General features: G+C 43.1%; 1 protein-coding gene across 7 annotated transcripts; it reads left to right on the top strand.

The window, feature by feature from the left end:
* Nucleotides 1-10,512: 10,512 nt before the first annotated feature.
* On the top strand, nt 10,513-23,811 carry LOC124028341 (muscleblind-like protein 1). 7 transcript variants are annotated; one of them, XM_046340444.1, is made up of 10 exons: nt 10,513-10,704; nt 10,895-10,945; nt 11,180-11,389; nt 12,877-13,116; nt 15,493-15,646; nt 16,539-16,574; nt 18,026-18,111; nt 20,128-20,172; nt 22,630-22,701; nt 23,353-23,807. In XM_046340444.1, exons 1-9 carry the CDS (start codon nt 10,636-10,638, stop codon nt 22,684-22,686), a joined length of 948 nt encoding a protein of 315 aa, XP_046196400.1. In that variant the 5' UTR covers nt 10,513-10,635; the 3' UTR covers nt 22,687-22,701; nt 23,353-23,807. The 7 variants fall into 7 exon arrangements, with proteins under 7 accessions (XP_046196400.1, XP_046196401.1, XP_046196402.1 ...); XM_046340445.1 differs by having other exon boundaries at nt 20,146-20,172; nt 23,353-23,797; XM_046340446.1 differs by lacking the exon at nt 16,539-16,574 and having other exon boundaries at nt 23,353-23,811.
* The last annotated feature ends 1,992 nt before the right edge of the window (nt 23,812-25,803 follow it).

Here is a 25,803-nt window from a genome sequence, read left to right as displayed (position 1 = left end):
CCTAAGGCTCGTGTTTCTGTGTGTTTTATTATATTATAATTGAAGTCTATGATTTGATAGAGCAGTCTGACTGAGCTTGATGTGGTAGGCGGCGGCAGGCTCGTAGGCATTCATTCAGGCAGCACTTTCCTGTGTTTTAGCCAGCGTGCTTAAGTGATGGTTGAAGCCCCCGCTGTTTATGATTCCAAGCCTGCCGACTCCTGAGATTGGGCTGCCAATACTATAGTGCCTGTAAGAACGTCCCAATAGTCAAGTATAGGAAAATACAAATGAGAAATTATGAGAGAATGAGTCCTATAATTCCTATAATAACTACAACCTAAAACTTTTGCACTGGGAATGTGTGAAGACTCATGTTAAATAAGCTTTCATATGTTCTCATGTTCTGAGCAGGAGCTGAAACTTAGCTTTCTTACATGGAACATATTGCGCACTTACTTTCTCTTCTCCAACACGTTGCATTATTATTTGCATTATTTAAGCCAAATTGAGCATGTTTCGTCATTTATTTGAGACTAAATGTATTTTTGACTTATGTATTATATAAAGTGTTCATTCAGTATTGCTGTAGTTGTCATTATTACAAATATATATATAAAAAATTGGCCGGTAGTCAGTATCCAGCTTTTTTGGTCGCTCAATAATCGGTATCGGTATTGAAAAATCATAATCGGTCAAAGCTCTGGTTGTTACCTACCCTCACCACCTGGGGGAGGCGGCCCATCAGGAAGTCAAGGATCCAGTATGCCAGAGAGTGTCTAGTCCCAGGTTCCTTGGCCCAGTGATGAGCTTTGAGGGCACTGTGGTGTTAATCGCTGAGCTGTTGGGCAATGGATAGCCTCTCACATGGCTGTAATTTTTGTCCGGGTGGGAGCGGGCAGTGTGGAGTGCAGTAGAGGTGCGCCAACTGTGGATCTGTTGGGGTGGTCTGCAGAGGTGGAGTGGGTCAAGGGTTTCTGGAGGTAATGGTGTTGCTGTGAACGATGACCAGCCTTTCCCAGAAGCACTTCATGGCTACAGGCGTGAGTGCTGCGGGTCAGTGGTCCTTTGAGGTAGGTTACCTTGGTGTTCTTGGGCTCAGGGACTGCGGTGGTCTGCTTGAGACGTGAGCGTTGTTACGGACTCGAGGAGGGAGAGGTTGAACATAGTCAGTGTACGACCTTGCCAGTTGGTCAGCGCGCATGCTCAGAGTACATGTCACTCGTGTGAATATTGACCTGTTTTGAAGTGTCTTACGTCGGTTATGTACTGATTCAATCTTGGTCCTGTATTGACAATTTTCCTGTTTTGATGGTTTGTCTGAGGCATAGCAGAGATTTCTTATAAGCGTCCGGGTTAAGAGTCCCGGCTCCTTGCAATCGGCAGCTTTCTGATTGGGTATGTGGCGTATGGTCACTGTGGGGAGGACGTCAGCGTGCATAGTGATGTAGCCAGTGACTGATGTGGTGTACTCCTCAATGCCAAATCCCAAGCGTCCGAGGACATATTCCAGTCTGTGCTTGGGATAACAGTCCTGTAGCTTGTAGATCTGCTACATCTGACCGCTTCCGTATTGACCAAGTCACTGGTACTTCCTGCTTTGGTACTTGCTTGTGAGCAGGGGTCAGGAGGATACTGAATTATGGTCAGCTTTACCAAATGGGGGCAAGGGCGAGGGCGGACGGGGAGAGCTTTGTGAAGTATCGCTGTGTGTGGAGTGAAGGTGTTCCAGAGTGTTTTCCTCTAGATGTATATTTAACATTCTGGTGGTAACAGCTAACGAGCAGGCGGTGAAAGTTTCCATGCATTAAAGTCCCTGGCCGCTAGGACGCCGCCTCTGGATGAGCAAATCTCTGCAGGACTAGAACATGCATTTACATTTACATTACATTTAAGTCATTTAGCAGACGGCTCTTATCCAGGGCGACTTGCGAATTGGTGCGTTCACCTTATGACATCCAGTGGAGCAGCCACTTGATGCGGCTTCAACTGGAAGCCAGTGGAGAGAGCGGAGGAGCGGGGTGACGTGAAGAACTTGGAAGGTTGAACACTAGACGGGCTGCGGCGTTCTGGATGAGTTGTAGGGGTTTAATGGCACAGGCAGGGAGCCCAGCCAACAGCGAGTTGCAGTAATCAGGCGGGAGATGACAAGTGCCTGGATTAGGACCTGCGCCGCTTCCTGTGTGAGGCAAAGTCGTACTCTGCGGATGTTGTAGAGCATGAACCTACAGGAACGGGCCACCGCCTTGATGTTAGTTGAGAACGACAGGGTGTTGTCCAGGATCACGCCAAGGTTCTTAGCGCTCTGGGAGGAGGACACAATGGAGTTGTCAACCGTGATGGCGAGATCATGGAACGGGCAGTCCTTCCCCGGGAGGAAGAGCAGCTCCGTCTTGCCGAGTTCAGCTTGAGGTGGTGATCCGTCATCCACACTGATATGTCTGCCAGACATGCAGAGATGCGATTCGCCACCTGGTCATCAGAAGGGGGAAAGGAAGATTAATTGTGTGTCGTCTGCATAGCAATGATAGGAGAGACCATGTGAGGTTATGACAGAGCCAAGTGACTTGGTGTATAGCGAGAATAGGAGAGGGCCTAGAACAGAGCCCTGGGGGACACCAGTGGTGAGAGCGCGTGGTGAGGAGACAGATTCTCTCTTTTTCAGAACAGTTCTGTATGGATCTAGAGCCTCTTTCAAACAAGCTCTGCATAGTTTCTCTCCAAGTTTCTGACTCACAGCTTTTGTACATTAGCCAGTTAGCCCATCAGTCCAGTCTAAGAACTGTATCGATAAAATCCTGTTAACTTGGTGATGTGTTTCCATCACATAGAGTAGCCCTTCTGCCTGCATGCGTCATTTAACTTGAATGACAGAGAAGTTGAGTCTTTCAGCTAGTGTTAGGCGGTATCCAGATTTCCATACTGTTTCTGTACCATACCTGGTATACGTATTAGTGAATGTGCACACAAGGGACGCTATTTGTATAAATACAGTGAGGGGAAAAGTATTTGATCCCCTGCTGATTTTGTACATTTGCCCACTGACAAAGAAATGATCAGTCTAGTAATTTTAATGGTAGGTTTATTTGAACAGTGAGAGACAGAATAACAACAAAAATAAAATAAAAACGCATGTCAAAAGTGTTATAAATTGATTTGCATTTTAATGAGGGAAAGAAGTATTTGACCCTCCCTCAATCAGAAAGATGTCTGGCTCCCAGGTGTCTTTTTATACAGGGAGGAGTGCCCTAATCTCAGCTTGGTATTACCTGTATAAAAGACACCTGTCCACAGAAGCAATCAATCAATCAGATTCAAACTCTCCACCATGGCCAAGACCAAAGAGCTCTCCAAGGATGTCAGGGACAAGATTGTAAACCTACACAAGCTGAATGGGCTACAAGACCATCGCCAAGCAGTTGGTGAGAAGGTGAAGGTGACAACATTTGGTGCGATTATTCGCAAATGGAAGAAACACAAAAGAACTGTCAATCTCCCTTGGCCTGGGGCTCCACGCAAGATCTCACCATGGAGTTGCAATGATCATGAGAATGGTGAGGAATCAGCCCAGAACTACAGGGGAGGATCTTGTCAATGATCTCAAGGCAGCTGGGACCATAGTCACCAAGAAAACAATTGGTAACACACTACGCCGTGAAGGACTGGAAATCCTGCAGCGCCCGCAAGGTCCCCCTGCTCAAGAAAGCACATATACGTGCCCGTCTGAAGTTTGCCAATGAACATCTGAATGATTCAGAGGACACATGGGTGAAAGTGTTGTGGTCAGATGAGACCAAAATGGAGCTCTTTGGCATCAACTCAACTCGCTGTGTTTGGAGGAGGAGGAATGCTGCCTATGACCCCAAGAACACCATCCCCACAGTCAAACATGGAGGTGGAAACATTATGCTTTGGGGGGGTTCTGCTAAGGAGACAGGACAACTTCACCGCATCAAAGGGACGATGAATGGGCCTACGTACGTCAAATCTTGGGTGAGAACTCCTCCTTCCCTCAGCCAGGGCATTGAAAATGGGTCGTGGATGGGTATTCCAGCATGACAATGACCCAAACATGGCCATGAAACAAAGAGTGGCTCAAGAAGAGCACATTAAGGTCCGGAGTGGCCTAGCCAGTCTCAGACCTTAAACCCATAGAAAATATGCGGAGGAGCTGAAGGGTCGAGTTGCCAAACGCTCAGCCTCAAAAACCTTAATGACTTGGAGAAGATCTGCAAAGAGGAGTGGGACAAAATCCTTCCTGAGATGTGTGCAAACCTGGTGGCCAACTACAAGAAATGTCTGACCTCTGATTGCCAACAAGGGTTTGCCACCAAGTACTAAGTCATGTTTTGCAGAGGGGTCAAATACTTATTCCCTCATTAAAATGCAAATCAATTTATAACATTTTTGACATGTGTTTTTCTGGATTTTGTTGTTGTTATTCTGGCTCTCACTGTTCAAATAAATTTACCATAAAAATTATAGACCGATCATTTCTTTGTCAGTGGGAAAACGTACAAAATCAGCAGGAATCAAATACTTTCCCCCCCACTGTACAATTTACACAACAGGGATCTTGATCCAGGAGGATTGAATGTCTCTTCTGTAACCAAGAAAGCTTGATCTTGACATCGTGCCTCTTAGTTAGCAAATTAACAAACCAAATGCATAGCTGGAGCCCTGAGCTAGATATTATTTTTATTTGACACATCTTAGATTTATTATAGTTATACTTAACTTATAGTTAGTTATAAGCAGTGCTGTAGCAGCCCCCCACCATAACAACATATATATTGAAAATCATATTTCGAGATACCCAGATACCGTATAAATGGTATGTCGCCCAAGCCTACTTTCAACCATTTACCATTTAACCTACATTTCACATGCCAGTCGTTAAGCCATTATCTATAGCAATTTAGGTTAAGTACATGTAGTGATAGGGTTTTAACTAACAGTGTTTAAACCAGCCAGTCAGCCACACAGCACTGCTGAGGCAGGGATCATGAGATCAAATTTGACCCAGTTGTTGACATTTCTGAGTCACATGTCTCAATGTCGATGTCTGCCTAGGCTAGACGTCCTCTGTTTGTGATAGACACTGTCACACACACACACACACACACACACACACACACACACACACACACACACACACACACACACACACACACACACACACACACACACACACACACACACACACACACACACACACACACACACTGTCCCGAGGCGTTACGTCTCCTGTTGTAATTGTGGACTGACGTGGTGTGCTGTGACGCAGACACAACAACACTCTTATGCACAACACTTTTTCCTGCCTGTATCTGAGTAACGAAACTTCTGAGGGTGCATCTCAATTGTGCAAAGTGGTTTCTCCCCTTATCTCCTTTCCTTCCTCTCCACTGATCTGAAAACCCAGAATGAAAGCAATATGGAGAATGTCCGCCAGAATTTGCTTCCTTTGACCTGTCCAAGTATTTCATGTCATTGCGAATAGAGGAAAGGAAACAAAAGAGAGGCATATATGTTAGACTATTGAGAAGCACCCAGGCAGCAGCTCTATTTGTGATGGAGTGTGCCCACTAGGCACTGATGTAAATTCAACACCTATTCCACGCTTGTTTCAATGTAATTTCATAAAAATTATGTGGAAACAACGTTGATTCAACCAGTGTGTCCCCAGTGGGTGGACCCTGCTACCTCGGCCGGTCCGGCTCAGCTGTGCCCGTGGAATGTCAGTAAATAAATATCTGTCGTAAAGAACAGGGCTATGTGTGTGTGTCACCTGTTACATGAACATGACTCCAGTGTGTCACCTGTTACATGAAATGACTCCAGTGTGTCACCTGTTATATGAACATGACTCCAGTGTGTGTCACCTGTTACATGAAAATGACTCCAGTGTGTCACCTGTTACATGAAAATGACTCCAGTGTGTCACCTGATACATGAACATGACTCCAGTGTGTCACCTGTTATATGAACATGACTCCAGTGTGTGTCACCTGTTACATGAAAATGACTCCAGTGTGTCACCTGTTACATGAACATGACTCCAGTGTGTCACCTGATACATGAACATGACTCCAGTGTGTCACCTGTTACATGAACATGACTCCAGTGTGTCACCTGTTACATGAACATGACTCCAGTGTGTCAACTGTTACATGAACATGACTCCAGTGTGTCACATGTTACATGAACATGACTCCAGTGTATCACCTGTTACATGAAAATGACTCCAGTGTGTGTCACCTGTTACATGAACATGACTCCAGTGTGTCACCTGTTACATGCACATGACTCCAGTGTGTCACCTGTTACATGAAAATGACTCCAGTGTGTCACCTGATACATGAACATGACTCCAGTGTGTCACCTGTTACATGAACATGACTCCAGTGTGTCACCTGTTACATGAACATGACTCCAGTGTGTCACCTGTTACATGAACATGACTCCAGTGTGTGTCACCTGTTACATGAACATGACTCCAGTGTGTCACCTGTTACATGAACATGACTCCAGTGTGTCACCTGTTACATGAACATGACTCCAGTGTGTCACCTGTTACATGAACATGACTCCAGTGTGTCACCTGTTACATGAACATGACTCCAGTGTGTCACCTGTTACATGAACATGACTCCAGTGTGTGTCACATGTTACATGAACATGACTCCAGTGTATCACCTGTTACATGAAAATGACTCCAGTGTGTGTCACCTGTTACATGAACATGACTCCAGTGTGTCACCTGTTACATGCACATGACTCCAGTGTGTCACCTGTTACATGAAAATGACTCCAGTGTGTCACCTGATACATGAACATGACTCCAGTGTGTCACCTGTTACATGAACATGACTCCAGTGTGTCACCTGTTACATGAACATGACTCCAGTGTGTCACCTGTTACATGAACATGACTCCAGTGTGTCACCTGTTACATGAACATGACTCCAGTGTGTCACCTGTTACATGAACATGACTCCAGTGTGTCACCTGTTACATGAAAATGACTCCAGTGTGTCACCTGTTACATGAACATGACTCCAGTGTGTCACCTGTTACATGAACATGACTCCAGTGTGTCACCTGTTACATGAACATGACTCCAGTGTGTCACCTGTTACATGAACATGACTCCAGTGTGTGTCACATGTTACATGAACATGACTCCAGTGTGTCACCTGTTACATGAACATGACTCCAGTGTGTCACCTGTTACATGTGACTGTGTCACCTGTTACATGAACATGACTCCAGTGTGTGTCACATGTTACATGAACATGACTCCAGTGTGTCACCTGTTACATGAACATGACTCCAGTGTCACCTGTTACATGAAAATGACTCCAGTGTGTCACCTGATACATGAACATGACTCCAGTGTCACCTGTTACATGAACATGACTCCAGTGTGTCACCTGTTACATGAACATGACTCCAGTGTTATACATGAACATGACTCCAGTGTGTCACCTGTTACATGAACATGACTCCAGTGTGTCACCTGTTACATGAACATGACTCAGTGTGTGTCATGTTACATGAACATGACTCCAGTGTGTGTGTAGGCCTGTGTATGACACTTGAACTACTCTGTCCCCGGTGTGTGTGTACGCCTGTGTGTGACACTTGAACTATTCTGACCCCAGTCCATCAGGATTTCTGCGACTCAGACCCCTCCTTCTTGGCAGCGTGTATTCCTAGCAGACAGCATAAAAACGATCTCTCCTAGTTCATTATCTCTTGGCACGGACGCTTTGAAGTTTGACCTCATTTTGCCCTGTGATACAATATCTATGTATCATATGAGTGAAATGTATTTATACCTCCTGTCTGACATGTAGCCTAGCTGGATGTCTGGATAACAGTCCTCCAGCCAGCAGCATACCACCCTCCGCCAGCAGCATACCACCCTGCAGCATACCACCCTGCATCCCACTGCTGGCTTGCTTCTGAAGCTAAGCAGGGTTGGTCCTGGTCAGTCTCTGGATGGTAGACCAGATGCTGCTGGAAGTGGTGTTGGAGGGCCCGTAGGAGGCACTCTTTCTTCAGGTCTAAAAAATATCCTAATGCCCCAGGGTAGTGATTGGGGACATTGCCCTGTGTCGTGTGCCGTCTTTCGGATGGGAAGTTAAATGGGTGTCCTGACTCTCTGAGTTCATTAACGATCCCATGGCACTTTTGGTAAGAGTAGGGGTGTTGACCCCGGTGTCCTGGCTAAATTCCCAAGCTGTCCTTCATACCATCACGGTCACCTAATCATCCTCAGCTTACAATTAACTCATTCATCCCCCCCCTCTCCCCTGTAACCATTCCCCAGGTTGTTGCTGTATATGAGAATGTGTTCTCAGTCAACTTACCTGGTAAAATATATATATATATTTTTTAAGCGTCATAGAGTCCCTCTTCTGACCTGAACAAACACACGTATGCAGACACACACACATGCTCAAGTATGGATAAAGACACTGCACTCACACACACACTGACACACGCACAAAAAACACACACAGACATTTTTGTCCCACAGGATAGAGCAGAAATAAAGAGCCCTTAACAATTAGTTAGTGCCAGGCATAGCCCAGACCTAGGGTGAAACAGGGTTAGGGGCATGCGGCTATAAACAGCTCCCAGCATATCACACACACACACTGACACAGTCACACAGAAACACACAGAGTCGTCAGCTGAAAGCGGCCCTCCAGTCTCCTTTTCCCCCTTTTAACACCTGATTTACTTAACAAAAGGCACTTCTCAATAGGTGGTCCAGGTAAGTCATGACATAGCAAAAGTGTGGGTGGGGGTCCTTTCTCTCGTCTTTTGTTCCTTTTTCTCCTCTATTGGTCCTCAAGCAAGGGACGAGGCTGATGACATCACGGATTCCCAACAGACCAACTCTTTGATTACATTTTTATTTTATTTCGCCATTATTTAACCAGGTAGGCCAGTTGAGAACAAGTTCTCATTTACAACTGCGACCTGGCCAAGATAAAGCAAAGCAGTGCGACAAAAACAACAACACAGAGTTACACATGGGATAAACAAAAGTATAGTCAATAACACAATAGAAAATCTGTATACAGTGTGTGCAAAAGGGAGTAAGGGGAGGTAAGGCAATAAATAGGCCAATAGTGGCGATATAAAAGTGGAGTGATAGATGTGCAGATGATGTTCAAGTAGAAATACTGGTGTGCAAAAGAGCAGAAAAAGTTCATAAAAACAATATGGGGATGAGGTAGGTAGTTGGATGGGCTATTTATAGATGGGCTGTGTACAGCTCCAGTGATCAGTAAGCTGCTCAGATAGCTGATGCTTAAAGTTAGTGAGTGAGATATAAGTCTCCAACTTCAGCGATTTTTGCAATTCGTTCAGTCATTGGCAGCAGAGAACTGGAATGAAAGGCGGCCAAATTAGGTGTTGGCTTTGGGGATGACCAGTGAAATATACCTGCTGGAGTGCGTGCTGCGGGTGGGTGTTGCTATAGTGACCAGTGAGCTGAGATAAGGCTGAGCTTTACCTAGCAAAGACTTATAGATGACCTGGAGCCAGTGGGGTTGGCGACGAATATGTAGTGAGGGCCAGCCGGCGAGAGCATACAGGTCGCAGTGGTGGGTGGTATATGGGGCTTTGGTGACAAAACGGATGGCAATGTGATAGACTGCATCCAGTTTGCTGAGTAGAGTGTTGGAGGCTATTTGTAAACGACATCGCCGAAGTCAAGGATTGGTAAGATAGTCAGTTTTACGAGGGTGTTTGGAGGCATGAGTGAAGGAGGCTTTGTTGAGAAATAGGAAGCCGATTCTAGATTACATTTTGGATTGGAGATGCTTAATATGAGTCTGGAAGGAGAGTTTACAGTCTAGCCAGACACCTAGGTATTTGTAGTTTTCCAAGTATTCTAAGTCAGAACCGTCCAGAGTAGTCATACTAGTCGGGCAGGCAGGTGCGGGCAGCGATGTGTTGAAGGGCATGCATTTAGTTTTACTAGCATTTAAGAGTAGTTGGAGGCCACGGAAAGAGTGTTGTATGGCATTGAAGCTCATTTGGAGGTTTGTTGACACAGTGTCGAAAGAAGGGCCAGGAGTATAGAGAATGGTGTCGTCTGCGTAGAAGTGGATCAATGAATCACCCTCAGCAAGAGCAACATCATTGACATATACAGAGAAAAGTGTCGGCCCGAGAATTGAACCCTGTGCTACCCCCATAGAGACTGCCAGAGTTCCGGACAACAGGCCCTCCGATTCGACACACTGAATTCTATCTGAGAAGTAGTTGGTGAACCAGGCGAGGCAGTCTCCTTGAAGTTTGTTTTCTCTAAAAAACACAATTTTGCTCAAAACATTTTTTTGTGTGTACTTAACTGTATTTATACTTGGGATATCGCTTTTCAACAGTAAAAGTTCAATAATCACTGGAGGACGTCTTTAAAGCAGTGCTGTCTGAATCTGAATCAACTTACTTTACTTTGACACATTGCTTCTCTCTCTTGCTGTCCAAACCCCACTACCCTTTCACATCTCCCTCTCCCTCTCTCAGGGCCGTTGTTCCAGGGAGAACTGTAAGTACCTGCACCCCCCTGGCCACCTAAAGACCCAGCTGGAGATCAACGGCAGGAACAACCTCATCCAACAGAAGAACATGGCCATGCTGGCCCAGCAGATGCAGCTCACAAACGCCATGATGCCCGGCACACAGCTACAGCCTATGGTGAGACAAATACAGTAGGGATGTGAAGTCACACACATACACAATGGTGAGAGAACACACACATGCACAAATGTGCGCACAAATACACATACACACACATACACGTGAGTGGAAAAGAATATAACTGAACTGTGACTGAATCCCAGGACCTGAAACCCCTCTTCATTTTATTCAACCTTTGCCAATCCAGGTTAGTCTCTATGACCTGGTCCAAGACAGCAACAGGTTCAGTTTACATCAAGTAATTACATGACAACACTTACAGTCGGCTGCGTCTCAAATGACACTCTATTCCCTATGTAGTGTACTACTTCTGACCATGCAGAGCCCTAAAGCAGTACACTATATAGGGAATTCAGTATCAGTGTAGACAAGCCACATAACATTGAATACAGTACATTTAACATACCAGGAAATATAACCTCTCACCTTTGACCCTTGTCTCTATCCGCCCGCCCCCTCCTCCCGATTGCAGCCTATGTTCTCTATGGCACCAGGCCTGGCCACCAATGCCAGCGCGGCGGCAGCCTTCAACCCGTACCTGGGCCCGGTATCGCCCGGCCTGATGCAGGCAGAGATCATGCCCAGCCCGCAGGTCCTCATGGCAGGCCACCCCAACCACGGCCAGGTTCCCAATGCTGCAGCCGCAGCTGCACAGAAACTCATGAGGACAGACAGACTGGAGGTAAGCGATTCAGATTGACGGACAACCCCCCCCCCACACCCGCTCCAGCAGCCTGTGCTGATTCTAGGCCACATCATGCTGTGTTAACATAAAGCCAGTGCTGCCCTCTGCTGCCCTTCAAATGCCATGTTCAACACACAGTGACTTTGCTCAATGCTTATGCCTGTATGACTAACCACGTTTCCATCTACCGTAATTCCTGGACTATTAAGCGCACCTGAATATAAGCCACACCCACTGAATTATTTAAAAATAGGTATTTTGTACATAAATGTACAAATGTCTACATGTCTATGAGCCGCAGGTGCCTACCGGTACATTGAAACAAATTAACTTTACACAGCTTTAAACTAAACACGGCTTGTAACAAAAGTAAATAGGCTTTTAAACGAAACACGGCTTGTTACAAAAATAAATAGGCTTTTAAACGAAACACGGCTTGTTACAAAAATAAATAGGCTTTTAAACGAAACACGGCTTGTAACAAAAATAAATAGGCTTTTAAACGAAACACGGCTTGTTACAAAAATAAATAGGCTTTTAAACTAAACACGGCTTGTTACAAAAATTAATAGGCTTTAACGAAACACGGCTTGTAACAAAAATTTAAAAAATAGCAGTAAACAGTAGCCTACCAAGAAAGTCATTGGTCACTCACTATCTTCCTCTTCCTGTGCACTGAAACGACTGAAGTCATCTCCTTCGGTGTTGGAATTGAATAGCCTCAGTTGAAACACCTCGGCCGTCTGCTCTCTGTGTGTTGACCCAGTCTTCAAGCTTATTTTCTAGTTCGGACCATCTGCTATTCTTCCCTCTGAAAGCTTTTGTTGTCTTTCTTGAGTCAGTTCCTCACGCTGCTGTTTCCAACGTCTTATCATTGACTCATTAAGGCCAAGCTCCCATGCAGCAGCTCTATTTCCTATTCCAACAGCCAGATCGATCGCCTTCAACTTGAAAACTGCATCATATGCATTTCTCCGTGTCTTTGCCATGATGAGGGTGACAAAATGACTACCGTAATCAGAATGGTGGGAAGTTTGAGCGCTCGATTTACGTCACATTATGTGACGGTGCTCAGTTTTTTGGCGGCATGAATCTTGTGAAAGCGGGAAAAATCCATAAACTCGCAGCGTCATTGTATAAACCGCGAGGTTCAAATAGTGGGAAGAAAGTAGCGGCTTATAGTCCGGAAATTACGGTACAGTTTTTGTGTAAAGCCGTATAAAAATTGAAAAAATCACGCCAGTTGTGATGGAAACAGGAAGTTTTGGTCCAATTTTATAAATGCTGATAGATAATGAAATGAATGAAAATGAATGAATTATGCGTTCATATGAATTATGAAAATGAATTATGCGATAAATTGCAGTGGATATTTTAGAATATTCGCATGAAAATCTGTCGCCAATTGGATGGAAACCAAACTAGTGTGTATCAATGTATATCCATGTATTCATCCCTCCCCCACACCCTCTCCCCCTCGCCAGGTGTGTCGTGAGTACCAGCGGGGCAACTGCTCCCGGGGGGAGAATGACTGCCGCTTCTCCCACCCCTCAGACAGCACCATGATCGACACCAACGACAACACGGTCACCGTGTGTATGGACTACATCAAGGGCCGCTGCTCCAGGGAGAAGTGCAAGTACTTCCACCCTCCGGCCCACCTGCAGGCCAAGATCAAGGCTGCACAGCATCAGGTGAACCAGGCCACTGCCGCCGCAGCCATGGTGAGTAGTCCGCCATCTTGGATCATCTAGGAAACAGTCGCATTGTAGGAATGAGGAAATACACACAGTAGGATGAAGCTGCCCGTAGCCACAGATCTAAGGTCAGTTATGGGTTTTGACGTTGCAATGGATATGGTTAGGATTTGGGGAGGGTAAGCAGAGAAACTGATCTTAGATATGCGCCTACAGGCAACGTCTCTATTATATTATATGGCTCAGTCTTTTTCTCTGCCTGATGGCGTTAGCTGATAAAAGAAACACAGGCGTTTAGCTGATCTAACTGATCGTATCTGTATCTTCATCCTCTGTCTCCATGTGTGCTTCCCCTGCAGAGGTTCCTCTTGGCATTCAATGCATTTAATGTGCTTATCTGACTGCAGTCTAAGTCTAATATAACAATGGTCATTCCTCTCTAGCTGAACATCCACAGCTACACTAGCGTTGTAACACTTGTCTATTGTTCCTAGTATTTGCCATGCTTTGTATGAAGAGCAAAAACAAACGTTGTGGTGTTTAATCATTGTAATGAGACAATGACTATGATGTGCACAGTGAAAGATTAGAGTGTATGGCTTTTGATAATTTAATAGTCCCACTTGTCCCACTTTAAAACATTCTATAGCTCATATTGCTTAATAAAGGCTTCATAAACCCTTTATAAGGCCTGCATAGATGCTTCATAGTCATTTATAAGCAAATGTCACACTATATAAAGGTGATATAACAGGTCCTTACATCTGGTGCTATACCAGATGTGGTATAAACCCTATACTACACTTCATCAAGTATGACTTTTTGTTGTAGACCTTATAAAGGGTTTATGAATGCTTCATAAGTTATATTTATTTGAATGTGTGATCATGTCACTCAATGCCCAGTGTTTTGAAGTAATGACAGTGTACATTCCATTTGATTGTTGTTTACATCTATTCACAGTATTTGATTTAGCCAGACCATTATTGAACTCATGACCATGTACTGTACTGTAGCTCTCAGCCGTAGTACTGTAGTGTCTACACACTGTGCATGCCCTAGTCATGTTATCCCCTTGTATACTGCATTCCAATGATTTGTTTTTTATTTGTTTTTTTTTCTCACCTACCCGAACTGCACTGCTGCCCCCATGATGCACCTCTGCTTGCTGGTTTTTTTATGTTAATGCGCTTGAACCCCATTGGCCCATTGCCATCATGTGCTCGCTGCCTGCTAATTAAGACTCAGTCGGCTGTCAAATCACTGAAGCGACCCTCGACGCAACCTTTGACCTGGTACTATGACCTTTCACCTTTTAGCTTGGCATGTGGCTTTGTCGTAGTGCAATGTCTTAACCCAGATGTAGCTACTTTAATTATTGTTTGTTGTCGTAATGTGTTTTCTTTTTCTCCTGTTGCTATATGTGTCATTATTGCCTGTGATAAACTGATTGTGGCTTCCTTCCCGGCTTTGACTGAATTGACCATCTCCACCATGTTTGCGATAAAAACCTGCTTCCCAAACAAACATCAATTCGACATGGGAATCTGTAAAAGGGCCACAATCAATTAATCACCTGTAGCTTATGTTAACAGTAGGGGAGGGTTGAGGACATCTTAGCTTTTAACAGTAAATGTAAATGGTGGCATGGCTCTAGCTTATGTACAATGTGTTGTAAATCAGTAGTATGTATGTACAGTATATATGCATGTATTTGTTCCTAGTGCATGTCTGATTGAGTGATAGGATTAAAGTCATATCAGTAGTATGTATGTACAGTATATATGCATGTATTTGTTCCTAGTGCATGTCTGATTGAGTGGGATAGGATTAAAGTCATATTGTAGGGATCCATTCTCACCCGAGTTAATAAGATTGCTCATAATTCAGTTGATCATGGCGCTAGCAGTGCAGCCCCCTCTCTCTATGCTTCCTATCTCTTCCTCTTCTTAGCTGCCTTGTTGTTTAATTAATAGATCAATGCTTGCTTTAGTTGCATTAAGTCAGCGCAAGGGTTATTTATACGGTATATCCTCCATATTAAGCTCAGTCACTGATTGTATCATGGATATGAATGCTATGTAGCCCCAGTTAGTGCCATGCTCTTGCTTGTGTAGTAATGATGTAGACTGCTGCTTGCTTGCTGGTGTTACACACAGTTACACTTTGTTGTTGTGGTGTTCTTTTATCCTCTAACTTAACAACAATTCTCTTTTTTTTTGTTTTCTTTCCGTTTTTACTTCCAACACACCTCTCTCTCACGCCTCCCTCACGCACCTCTTTCTCTCTCATTCTCTCTCGTTGTTTGTTTCTCCTATCTCTCTCTCTCTCTCTCTCTCTCTCTCTCTCTCTCTCTCTCTCTCTCCCCGTCCCTCTTTCCCTCCCTCCGTTGGGGCTGGTCAGGGGATCCCCCATAGTGTCATGCCACCCATGCCCAAGCGGGCAGCCCTGGAGAAGCCTAATGGGGCTTCTGCCATGTTCAACACGGGCATGCTCCAGTACCAACACGCCTTGGCCAACATGCAGTTTCAGCAGCAGGCTGCCTTCCTCCCCTCAGGTATGGCTCCCAGGGCGCCCACGTTGCTTCCATATGGTCTCTGTCATACGTAGAACTAAAATGAGTAGACCTGCATGGCCATTGAAGGTAGTTAGAGCTCAGCATTAGAGTTGGAGTACGTAGAAGGTGAACAGCGCAAACATTGTTGTAACAATGTTAAAGGCCCCACGCATCTAAATCTGAAAGTGGTGCAGGTGTTTAGGTTCCCTCACTGGTAATGTGCTTTGGTTTGGGCTGGGGGCTGTGCATGTGGTCAGATGGAGACTGTTTCTCCTTTCTGTCCCCTTGCATCTGTTTGGCAACATAATGTATGTCCTGCTTCCATATTCAACTGCTACACTTTTTTGATTCTGTCTTGAGTGTGTGTGTATGCTATGTGTCACTATTATGATTATGATTATGACTTTAACTATTTATATTAATTGATGATTGCTATTACTATTATTATCACTGTTTATCACACATTAATATCAATTTTTTTTTATCTGATCTGTGTTGACTCTCTACCTGATTCTCCTTATTGGCTAGTTTAGTCAGCACCAGGGTTGGGGTTAATTCCATTTCAATTCCAGTCAATTTAGAAACACTGAAATTCCAATTCCAATTCTCTTCAATGGTTTTCAATGAGATATGTGTTAAATTGGAATTAGGTTTACATTCTGAATTAACTGGAATTGAAATGGAATTTATCCCAACCCTGGTGAGCACACCTGTATTTCCACTGATGACTGCTTACTGTGTTACTGAATGCTGTCCAGTTCATTAATTAACCTGATCTCTTCCTTCATTCTAACGAACCTTGTGACGGGCTGTTTTGATTTCTCTCCCCCCTTTTCCAATCCACTTCCTGTTGCACACTTCCTGTTGCACTGCATGATGTGCATTTGGGCAGGCTCAATATTCTGCATGACCCCCACCGCCGGTGTTGGTAGGTTCCAGCTTTCCTTCTCCACCAATTAGCCTTCAGCCTTGCCAGTGACTCGCACATCAATCTATCTAACCATCACATCTGAGTGAACCCATATAGTTTTACGGCATGATTCCCACTTTTTTGTGCTGTCTAGGCAACTGCTAGGGTCGTTGTCACACGAGTGACCATAGGAGTTAGCAAGATAGAGCACTCAATAACCATAGGAGTTGGCAAGACAGCACAAACAGTTCTAGGATCAGGCTAATAGTTTTAATTTCCTCCATTTAATAATCCTCAGTATGGTCAGATCCACATGTAGTTGGATCTGCCTTTGCTTTGACAGAGTCACAGGGTTGGTTGTGGCATATAATATATACTCATTTGCACATTTCCTTTGTCATTTAAAAAAAATAATGCTGTGTTGAGTCATAACTATACATTGTAATACTGGCGATATACACTGAGTGTGAAAAACATTAGGAACACCTTCCTAATATTAAGTATTAAGCCCTCAGAACAGTCTCAATTCGTTGACACCCGGACTACAAGGTGTCGAAAGCGTTCCACAGGGATGCTGGCCCATGTTGACTCCGATGCTTCTCACAGTTGTGTCAAGTTGCCTGCATATCCTTTGGTGGTGGTGGACCATTCTTGATACACACGGGAAACTGTTGAGCGTGAAAAACTCAGCAGCGTTGCAGTTCTTGACATACTCAAATTAGTGCACTTGGCACCTTCAACCATACCCGTTCAAAAGCATATTTTGTCTTGCCCTTTCACCCTCTGAATGGCACACTATACAATCCATGTCTCAATTGTCTCAAGGCTTAAAAATCCCCCTTAACCTGTCTCCTCCTCTTCATCTACACTGATTGAAGTGGATTTAACAGGTGACATCAATAAGGGATCATACTGTAGCTTTCACCTGGATTTGCCTGGTCAGTCTGTCATGGCAAGAGCAGGTGTTCCTAATGTTTTGTGCACTCAGTTTTATTCTGTTTCAGGTGTACTACCAAACATGTTACTGTAAATATACCTTAGACTCTATACCGCTTTTGTCTGGTATAACCGTAATATGCCATCCACAGATGTACCAGTCTGAAATCCCTATCCCTTTAACACCCATGGCTAGATTCCAATCATACAACTTACTCCTTCTCCTCTCCCTCCTGTCTTTCCCTTCTCAGATCAGAAAGGACTGGAAGTGTTTAAGCAATGTGGTTACTGCCAACCCAAACTTCTTCTAGGCTAGGTCTTGTCTGCATCATATTGCTTACACGTATCCAATCCTCTCAGATCTTTGAGTATGCATCAGTGAGGGCAGAGAAAAGGAAATTAGTTATTGAATTAGAATCGGGCCCTTGCCCCTCTGCCCCCTCACCTGTCCCTCACGTTTGCCTGGCGCCCAATTGGCCACACTCTACTCCTCTATGGGTTTTTGCTTACCTGATTTTTCCCTTTTGACAAAGTACCCATGATGCACGGTGGTACGCAAGCGTCTGCAGCCACCACATCTGCCACAAGCGTTCCCTTCGCAACCTCCTCAGCCAATCAGGTTTGCTCCTCTCTCTCTCTCTCTCTCTCTCTCTCTCTCTCTCTCTCTCTCTCTCTCTCTCTAGAGCATTTGAAAGTATTCAAACCCTTTCTTACATTACAGCCTTATTTTAAAATGGATGAATATATTTTTCCCTCATCAATCTACACAAAATACCACATAATGACAAAGTACAATTTTTTTGCAAACGCATTTGGAAAAACATAAATACCTTATTTACACAAGTATTCAAACCTTGCTATGAGACTCAAAATTAGCTCAGGTGCATCCTATTTCTAATTGATCATCCTTGAGATGTTTCTAATTATTGGAGTCCACCTGTGGTAAAATCAATTGATTGGACATGATTTAGAAAGGCAACACCTGTCTTTATAAGGTCCAACATAATGACAAAGCAAAACCTAGCCATTTCAATTTTTGTGCAAACGCATTAAAATTGAAAAACATAAATACCTTATTTACAAACAGTATGACAGAAATCCTTTGCTATGAGAATAACTGGAGAAACAAAATTGAGGTCGCTCAGGTGCAGGCCTGTTTCTAATTGATCATCCTTGAGATGTTTCACAATCACAACTTGATTGGAGTCCACTTGTGAATAAAATCAATTGATTGGACATGATTTAGAAAGGCAACACCTGTCTTGATGAAGGTCCCAACAATTGACAGTGAGAGAGGGAGGGGAGAGAGAGGGATAGAAGGGAGAGCAAAAAGACCAGCAGAGGGAAACATGAGGGGAGCACAGGACAAGTGATCCGACAGTAGAGCTCTGAGACAGGATTGTTTTGTGGCACAGATCTGGGAGAAGGGTACCAAAACATTTCTGCAGCATTGAAAGTCCCCAAGGACACAGTGGCCTCCATCATTCTTAAATGGAAGAAGTTTGGAACCACCAAGAATCTTTCTAAAATGAGAAATTGGGGGAAAAGGGCCTTGGTCAGGAGGTGACCAAGAACACAATGATCACTCTCACAGAGCTCCAGATTTCTCTGTGGAGATGGGAGAACCTTCCAGAAGGACAACAATCTCTGCAACACTCCACCAATCAGGCCTTTATGGTAGAGTGGCCAGACGGAGGCCACTCGTCAGTAAAAGGCACATGACAGCTCCGCTTGGTGTTTGCCAGAAGGCACCTAAAGACTCTCAGACCATGACAAACATGATTCTCTGGTCTGATGAAACAAGCGTCACGTCTGGAGGAAACCTGGCACCATCCTACGGTGAAGCATGGTGGTGGAAGCATCATGGTGTGGGGATGTTTTCAGCGGGCAGGGACTGAGAGACTAGTCAGGATTGAGGAAAGTTGAACGGAGTAAAGTACGGAGACATCCTTGATGAAGCTCAGACTCCAGGACTGAGGTGAAGGTTCACCTTCCAACAGGACAATGACCCTAAGCACACAGCCAAGACAATGCAGGAGTGGCTTTGGAACAAGTCTCTGAATGTCCTTGAGTGGCCCAGCCAGAGCCCGGCTTGAACCCGATCAAACATTTCTGGAGAGATCTGAAAATAGCTGTGCAGCGACGGCCTCCCATCCAACCTGACAGAGCTTGAGAGGATCTGCAAAGAATGGAGAAACTCCCAAACTCGAGACTATAATCGGTGCAAAAGGTGCTTCAACAAAGAATTCAGTAAAGGGTCTGAAATGAAATTTTGTTTTATTTCATACATTTTAGATTAAGGCTGTAATGTAACAAAATGTGGAAAAAAGTCAAGGGGTCTGGCTCTTTCACGCACAGTGCACATGGAGGTTCTGTAGGTGCTTCCCTGTCTGCTAGGGATGGGATGGGAGACAGTCTCCCCTCTTTGTTGGCCTACACTGGTTGTTGCGTATAACCGTTTAATGAAAGGTTATTGGGACAGTACATCTATGTATCATGGTAATGGTAAACTTTGAATGTAGTTATTAAACAAGTTATATATGTCATGAACTAGTCATTCTGGGGAGACATTTACTGTATGTCGTTCATGTTTGACGTCATTTTAACCTTGATCTTTGTCCTTTCTCATTTTGAGGACTCTTCCTTATCAAAGTTGACTACCAACGAATACATGCAATTGGTATGTATTAGGTAGTTTTCCTTGTTTTTGTCAAGCGTTTTGCAGTAGGTGCAGCAGTTGCTCTCTGTGCCATTTGGTGCTCAGCCTGTGTTTTTCTGCTGCTGCCTACATGCAGTCAAAGCTATTACGGTGTCTGAGGACTCCACTTTTTCTTCTTCTGCTGCTTAGGCCCTTGAGTGAGGAGTATACAGGTGGGGTCAGAAATGACTGACTCCTTGATAAAGATGTCAAAGAGCTCTATTTACATGTCATTTGACCAACGCACCAGTTCCAATCCAAGTGCCAATGTTGTTTAGCAAACTCCAGGCATTTACATTTGTCATGACAATTGAGCTCAATGGCCACGCACACCACTGGTGTGTTTGGTGTTGAAATTAGAATGCATGAACAGAAAAGGACCCCGTTCCTACTGTAAAATATGGTGGTGGATCTTTGATGTTATGGGGCTATTTTGCTTCCACTTGTCCTGGGGCCCTTGATAAGCTCAATGGCATCATGAACTTTCCCCAGTACCAGGATATTTTTGCTAAAAAACCTGGTTGCCTCTGACAGGAGGCTGAAACTTGGCCGCAAGTGGATCTTCCAGCAAGACCATAACCCCAAGCACACATCAAAATCCACATTTTGCAATAGCCATCTCAGTCTCCGGACATGAACCCCATTGAAAACCTGTGGTTTGAATTGAAGAAAGCAGGCCATAAGAGCAGACAAAGGATATCAGGGATCTGGAATGATTCTGTGTTGAGAAATGGTCTAAGATCCCTCCTAATGTGTTCTCAACATTTTAGGTGCTGGCTCAGTGCCGTTATCCTCTCAAGGGAGGCGTTGAAAGGTATTGAAAACAGGGGTGTCAATCATTTTGACCCCTACCTATTTTGTATTTTTTTTGTATTACTTTGTCAAACAAAATCTCCTTCTCTGGGCAATTGTATTAGTATAAAATAATATAATTTTCCAAAATATTGGCATACAATATAGCTCAGTATTTCAATTATTTATTTTATAAAGTCATTTTTGCTCATCTTTATCAAGGGTGTCAATAATTTCAGACCATACTGTATGTGGTCAAATAGGACAAGGGACAGAATGCATGTACATAGTGAAATATTAACATATTTTACATATAATGTAATGGGAGTGCAACAACCCTTAAAGTTAAAGACTTTAGTTGAAACTTTATTATCCCAAGGGAAATACACTTCAGGGAACAGAACTGAACACCCCCAAAAACTGAATCAGAACCAGGAAGGAAAGTGACTCTATACTGTTCCAGTTCAGAACCGTTATTTTAAAAGCATGGAACCGGTTAATACTATTATGTTACGTCTCAGTCCTCCCCCCAAAAAATACCACAAGGCAGCAAAGCCCTCCTCTGTCACCCAGGAACTTATTCCAGTGTCTGTCTGCCTGACAGCTGAAAATCTTTGCCAGTGTGAGCATGTAGGCAACCTGCCCCCCCGAAGCTTCGGCTACTGTAACCTACTGACGTTACAAGCGTGATTCAGAAATTAGAGAGAGATTTTTAATTAGGAAAAATGTATTCACTTTTCAATACTATAGCTTTTACATTTCACAATGGATTGATTAGCTATTGTTTTTAATTATGGTGCCACTCTGCACACCACAAGCTTGTTAGCTAGAGAGCCTGCTAGCGCTGGTCCAATGTTAACTCTCGGAGGTTCAATAGACATTCAAAGATTTTCCATAGAAGCCGTTCTTCCGTAGGTATAGTTCTGTGGGCCTAATTGAGATAATGCATGTCTTAACAAGATGCCCAGAGCTTCAAACCAAGCCTCCTTCACCCTGTCTTGCTCTCCCCCCACCCACCATTGCAGTCGCTTCTTCGCGCCCTACACTTGTCTGTCCATCGCGGATTTAAACAACTACAGCTTGCCTGCTCCATACTGCTCTATCCTCACTGATTTGTGAAGTCATTTAATGTCGAGCTAATGTAAAATAAAATAAAATAAAAATTCAGAGGTTTAAAAAGGAACGATATAAACCAATTTTTTGGGGGTCCGAAACCAGTTCAGAACTTTATTTTACAGGTTGGAACAGTGGAACGGGGGAAAAAACAATACAAAATGATTGGAAAATAATTTTGTTCCAACCCCTGGCTGCAGGTCAACAAGCTGTAGGACTTAAGTTTGCACGAGGAGACACCTCACTAGCGACTGACATTTTTTTTCTTCCTTCCACCCCTTCCTCCACCCTCCTCTTGCCAAACATTCCAAAAATGACGCTTGGCCGTTGATTAGCGGGTTTCAGTGATCCTATAAAATGCTTTGTTTTATCTATGCAACATTGTAACCACATTTAGTCTTATCTTCATCTCCTTTTCGGTAAAGAACTCAGAAATGTGGTTAAACCTGCTGATGTGTGGTAGTGGGGCTAGTGGATGTCTGATGCGTAAGATGTCTGCTGTGTTTGATTTCTCTGCTCTGTCCCCACCCCCAGATTCCAATCATTTCTGCCGATCATCTGAGTAGTCACAAGTATCTGACTCAAATGTAGTTCGAGTCAAGAACAGTGAGTTTCTATTCATCTCGGTTTCCCTACAGTATGTTTAACTGTGCAGCTAGTGTGTTTGTTTTATTTTTATACATTTAAAGGGGCAATCGGCAATCATACATTTTTGGACATTGAAATGAATATATACCATGGATTCTTGAAGAATATTACTTATAGATGCCTCATGAGCTTAGTTTAACTCTTGTACCCCATCAGAATCCAAATTCTAAGCGTGTTTTCATCCAATATTGGTAAACAATGCAAATTAAAACATTGAATTTTGATTTGTTTGGGTAAAAACATTACACAGCAAGATGTACACTGTATTTCCAGACGATAGCACTTGAAAGTATATATTTAAACACTTGTTTCCAAAGTGGTCCTTGATGGTAATAACATAAACCATTTTGATATGATGGATCGTCAGTCCTTACATCCAGTGCTCTGTCTATGAATTTGAGATTGGTTCTATTTCTCCAGACCACCTTTCAGCTTTTACCAAAGCAGTGTCGGGTGGCCGCCAGGTTACTGATTAAACTGCAGATTGCCGATTTAAGCAACCTTTCAGCTTAACAAAATAAGATCCAGATCTTGGAAGACGAGCTCCATAATGAAAATAACTTTTCTAACTTAAAAACAAAATGTCATTCCTTGTCCCTTGTTTTGCAGATCAAATGACTGTGTGTTGGCACTGTACAAGTCTAAAAGAGTTCAGCCTTTATGTCCATAATGTTCAGAATGTCAAGCAACGGACAGGAGGAGAATCGGTCGTCATCTCTCAGTCGCTCCGTAATGCTGTTCTTGTCACACATGCCAACATCGGTGTGCCCAGTCGATGCCATGACACACATACACATACACACACACACACACACACACACACACACCTCCTTGTCCTCCAAGGCATCACCCAGCTGAGAAGAGGAGTGTCTGTCTATCCATGCTGACGGACACTGAATACATTCACAATACACCTGTGTGTTCAAACACAATTTCTTTCTTACATTTTTTTTGCACACACATGAGGCTGAGAGCGAGATGTTGTGGCGTCTAACGTACAGAATACTGTGTTGGTACGTCGGTAGACCAAGACAGCATTTTTTATTTGTTTTGTTTTTACATTAATACATTTGTTTTCATGGTTTACAAAAAAACATTGAAATGTGCACCTTGAATTTGAATTGAAATCAGAAAGGCACAACACATTTTTAGTATGTACAGTTTTCTGTTTTTAAAAAGGCTTCTAGTGAAGCTAGATGATAAAAAATGAGGGTCAGGGACATATGAATGTTCTGGGTAAGAAACACACCTGTGTACCTTTGAAAGCACAGCCATGCTAGCTTTAACCACCTAATGTGTGCCATAGAGGCCATACATCCCAAACAAGAGTGTTATTTCAGCAGTGTTATTCTGTTTATGATAATGTGTTTTTATGGCTCGAGTTTAGTTTTTTACATCATTTCTCCATTGCGTATTTTCTTTATATATATATTGTGCCATTTGATTTTTTGGTTGATAATTAGGAATGGGTTCCTCTCCAGCCTTTGATCTCTCTTGCAATGAAAAAAAAATAGAGGTGCCTTTTATCAATTTGTTTTGCCTTTCTGTTTTTGCTTTATTGTTGTATTTATCCGATGGGGAGATCTATGACTCAGAGCTCATAGTGACTGGGAGAGTTGTAAGTCAGTAGACTCTAATGCCTGTTGAAGTGATATGGGGCGTACTAGCTCTCCATGGAGGTCTCATTTCCTTGTCCCCAACCTTAGGAAAATCCACTCCAAAAACGATCTTTTGGTATTATATCAAAATGCATAGTTTTTGAGTTTATTTTTTTCGTTCTAGGTGGAGGGACTCTAAAAGTGTGTCTGAAAGAAGCACTGTCAAACCATGTGTCGTTGAAAAAAGATACGTTTGATTAGGGTCATAAGAAGATATACACTTGGTTGAGTGTTTTGTGCTCCCCAGAACTATTACCTCTCAATAGACACATTTTACTTCAATTGAGGTAATACAACAAATAACTAATTTGATGTGAATTTATCAAACAGAAGAAAAAAGTATCTCACTTGTTTTGATCAGATTTGAACTGATTCAGGATACCGAAGCACAGTTCTGCTCATGCACGAAGGGTTACCGGAGTATATGGCCACATTCAAGGAAGGCTCAACACAGAATTGGGGAACAGACATTTCATTTTAAAACCCTTGTTTTCACACGCCATTATGTTTTGTGATTTTGTTTTGTTGTTTTGACTGAGGTGTAAGATCTCTTTACTGATTGTAATGTACTTCTATTGAAGCCTTAGATTACAGGACTGGGTTCCATCCCAATCAAATGTACTTTCAATCACCATACAGGCAATGAACACCAATTATATATTATAGTTAGTACACATACATACACCTTATAATGTTTTGGTTTAGTTTTTTTCTCAAGTAACAATTTACTCTTAAATTTCATTGAACTCATGTGTTATGTATTACTTAAGGATTTTAATCTATTTGAATATTTAGTTTGTAGATTTCTGCCTTATTATATTCTACTTGACAACATTATTATATAGCCGTTGTAAATTTAGAGATTTGGATTTTCAAACCATACTAATGATTAATAATAATATGTGGAGTCAGAATAAGTATTCACATCATTCTTGTAGCTGGACGCCTGAAGAAGTTGATCAAACATGTTGATCAACGACCTTTGGTATTGATACAATGAACAGCATCAGTTGGTGTGTTGGTGTGTTGCCGAGGCATCTACTCTGGCTGAAAACTAATGTTTTAACTAGCTACAAGTCATTTGAAAACACGCTATCTGTAAAATGTTTTAGAACACCTACTCATTCAAGGGGTTTTCTTTAATTATTTTCTACATTGTGCTCAGCATATGTGGGAACTCCTTCAAGACTGTTGGAAAAGCATTCCAGGTGAAGCTGGTTGAGAGAATGCCAAGAGTCTGCAAATCTGTCATCAAGGCAAAGCGTGGCTATTTGAAGAATCTCAAATACAAAATATATTTTGATTTGTTGAACACTTTTTGGTTACTACATGATTCCATATGTGTAATGTCATAGTTTGATGTCTTCACTATTATTCTAGTGTAGAAAATAGTTTTTTAAAA

This window comes from Oncorhynchus gorbuscha, unplaced genomic scaffold (assembly GCF_021184085.1).
Source record: "Oncorhynchus gorbuscha isolate QuinsamMale2020 ecotype Even-year unplaced genomic scaffold, OgorEven_v1.0 Un_scaffold_4058, whole genome shotgun sequence".
In the NCBI taxonomy this organism is placed as follows: Eukaryota; Metazoa; Chordata; class Actinopteri; order Salmoniformes; family Salmonidae; genus Oncorhynchus; species Oncorhynchus gorbuscha.
This window is presented reverse-complemented; position numbering and strand designations above follow the sequence as displayed.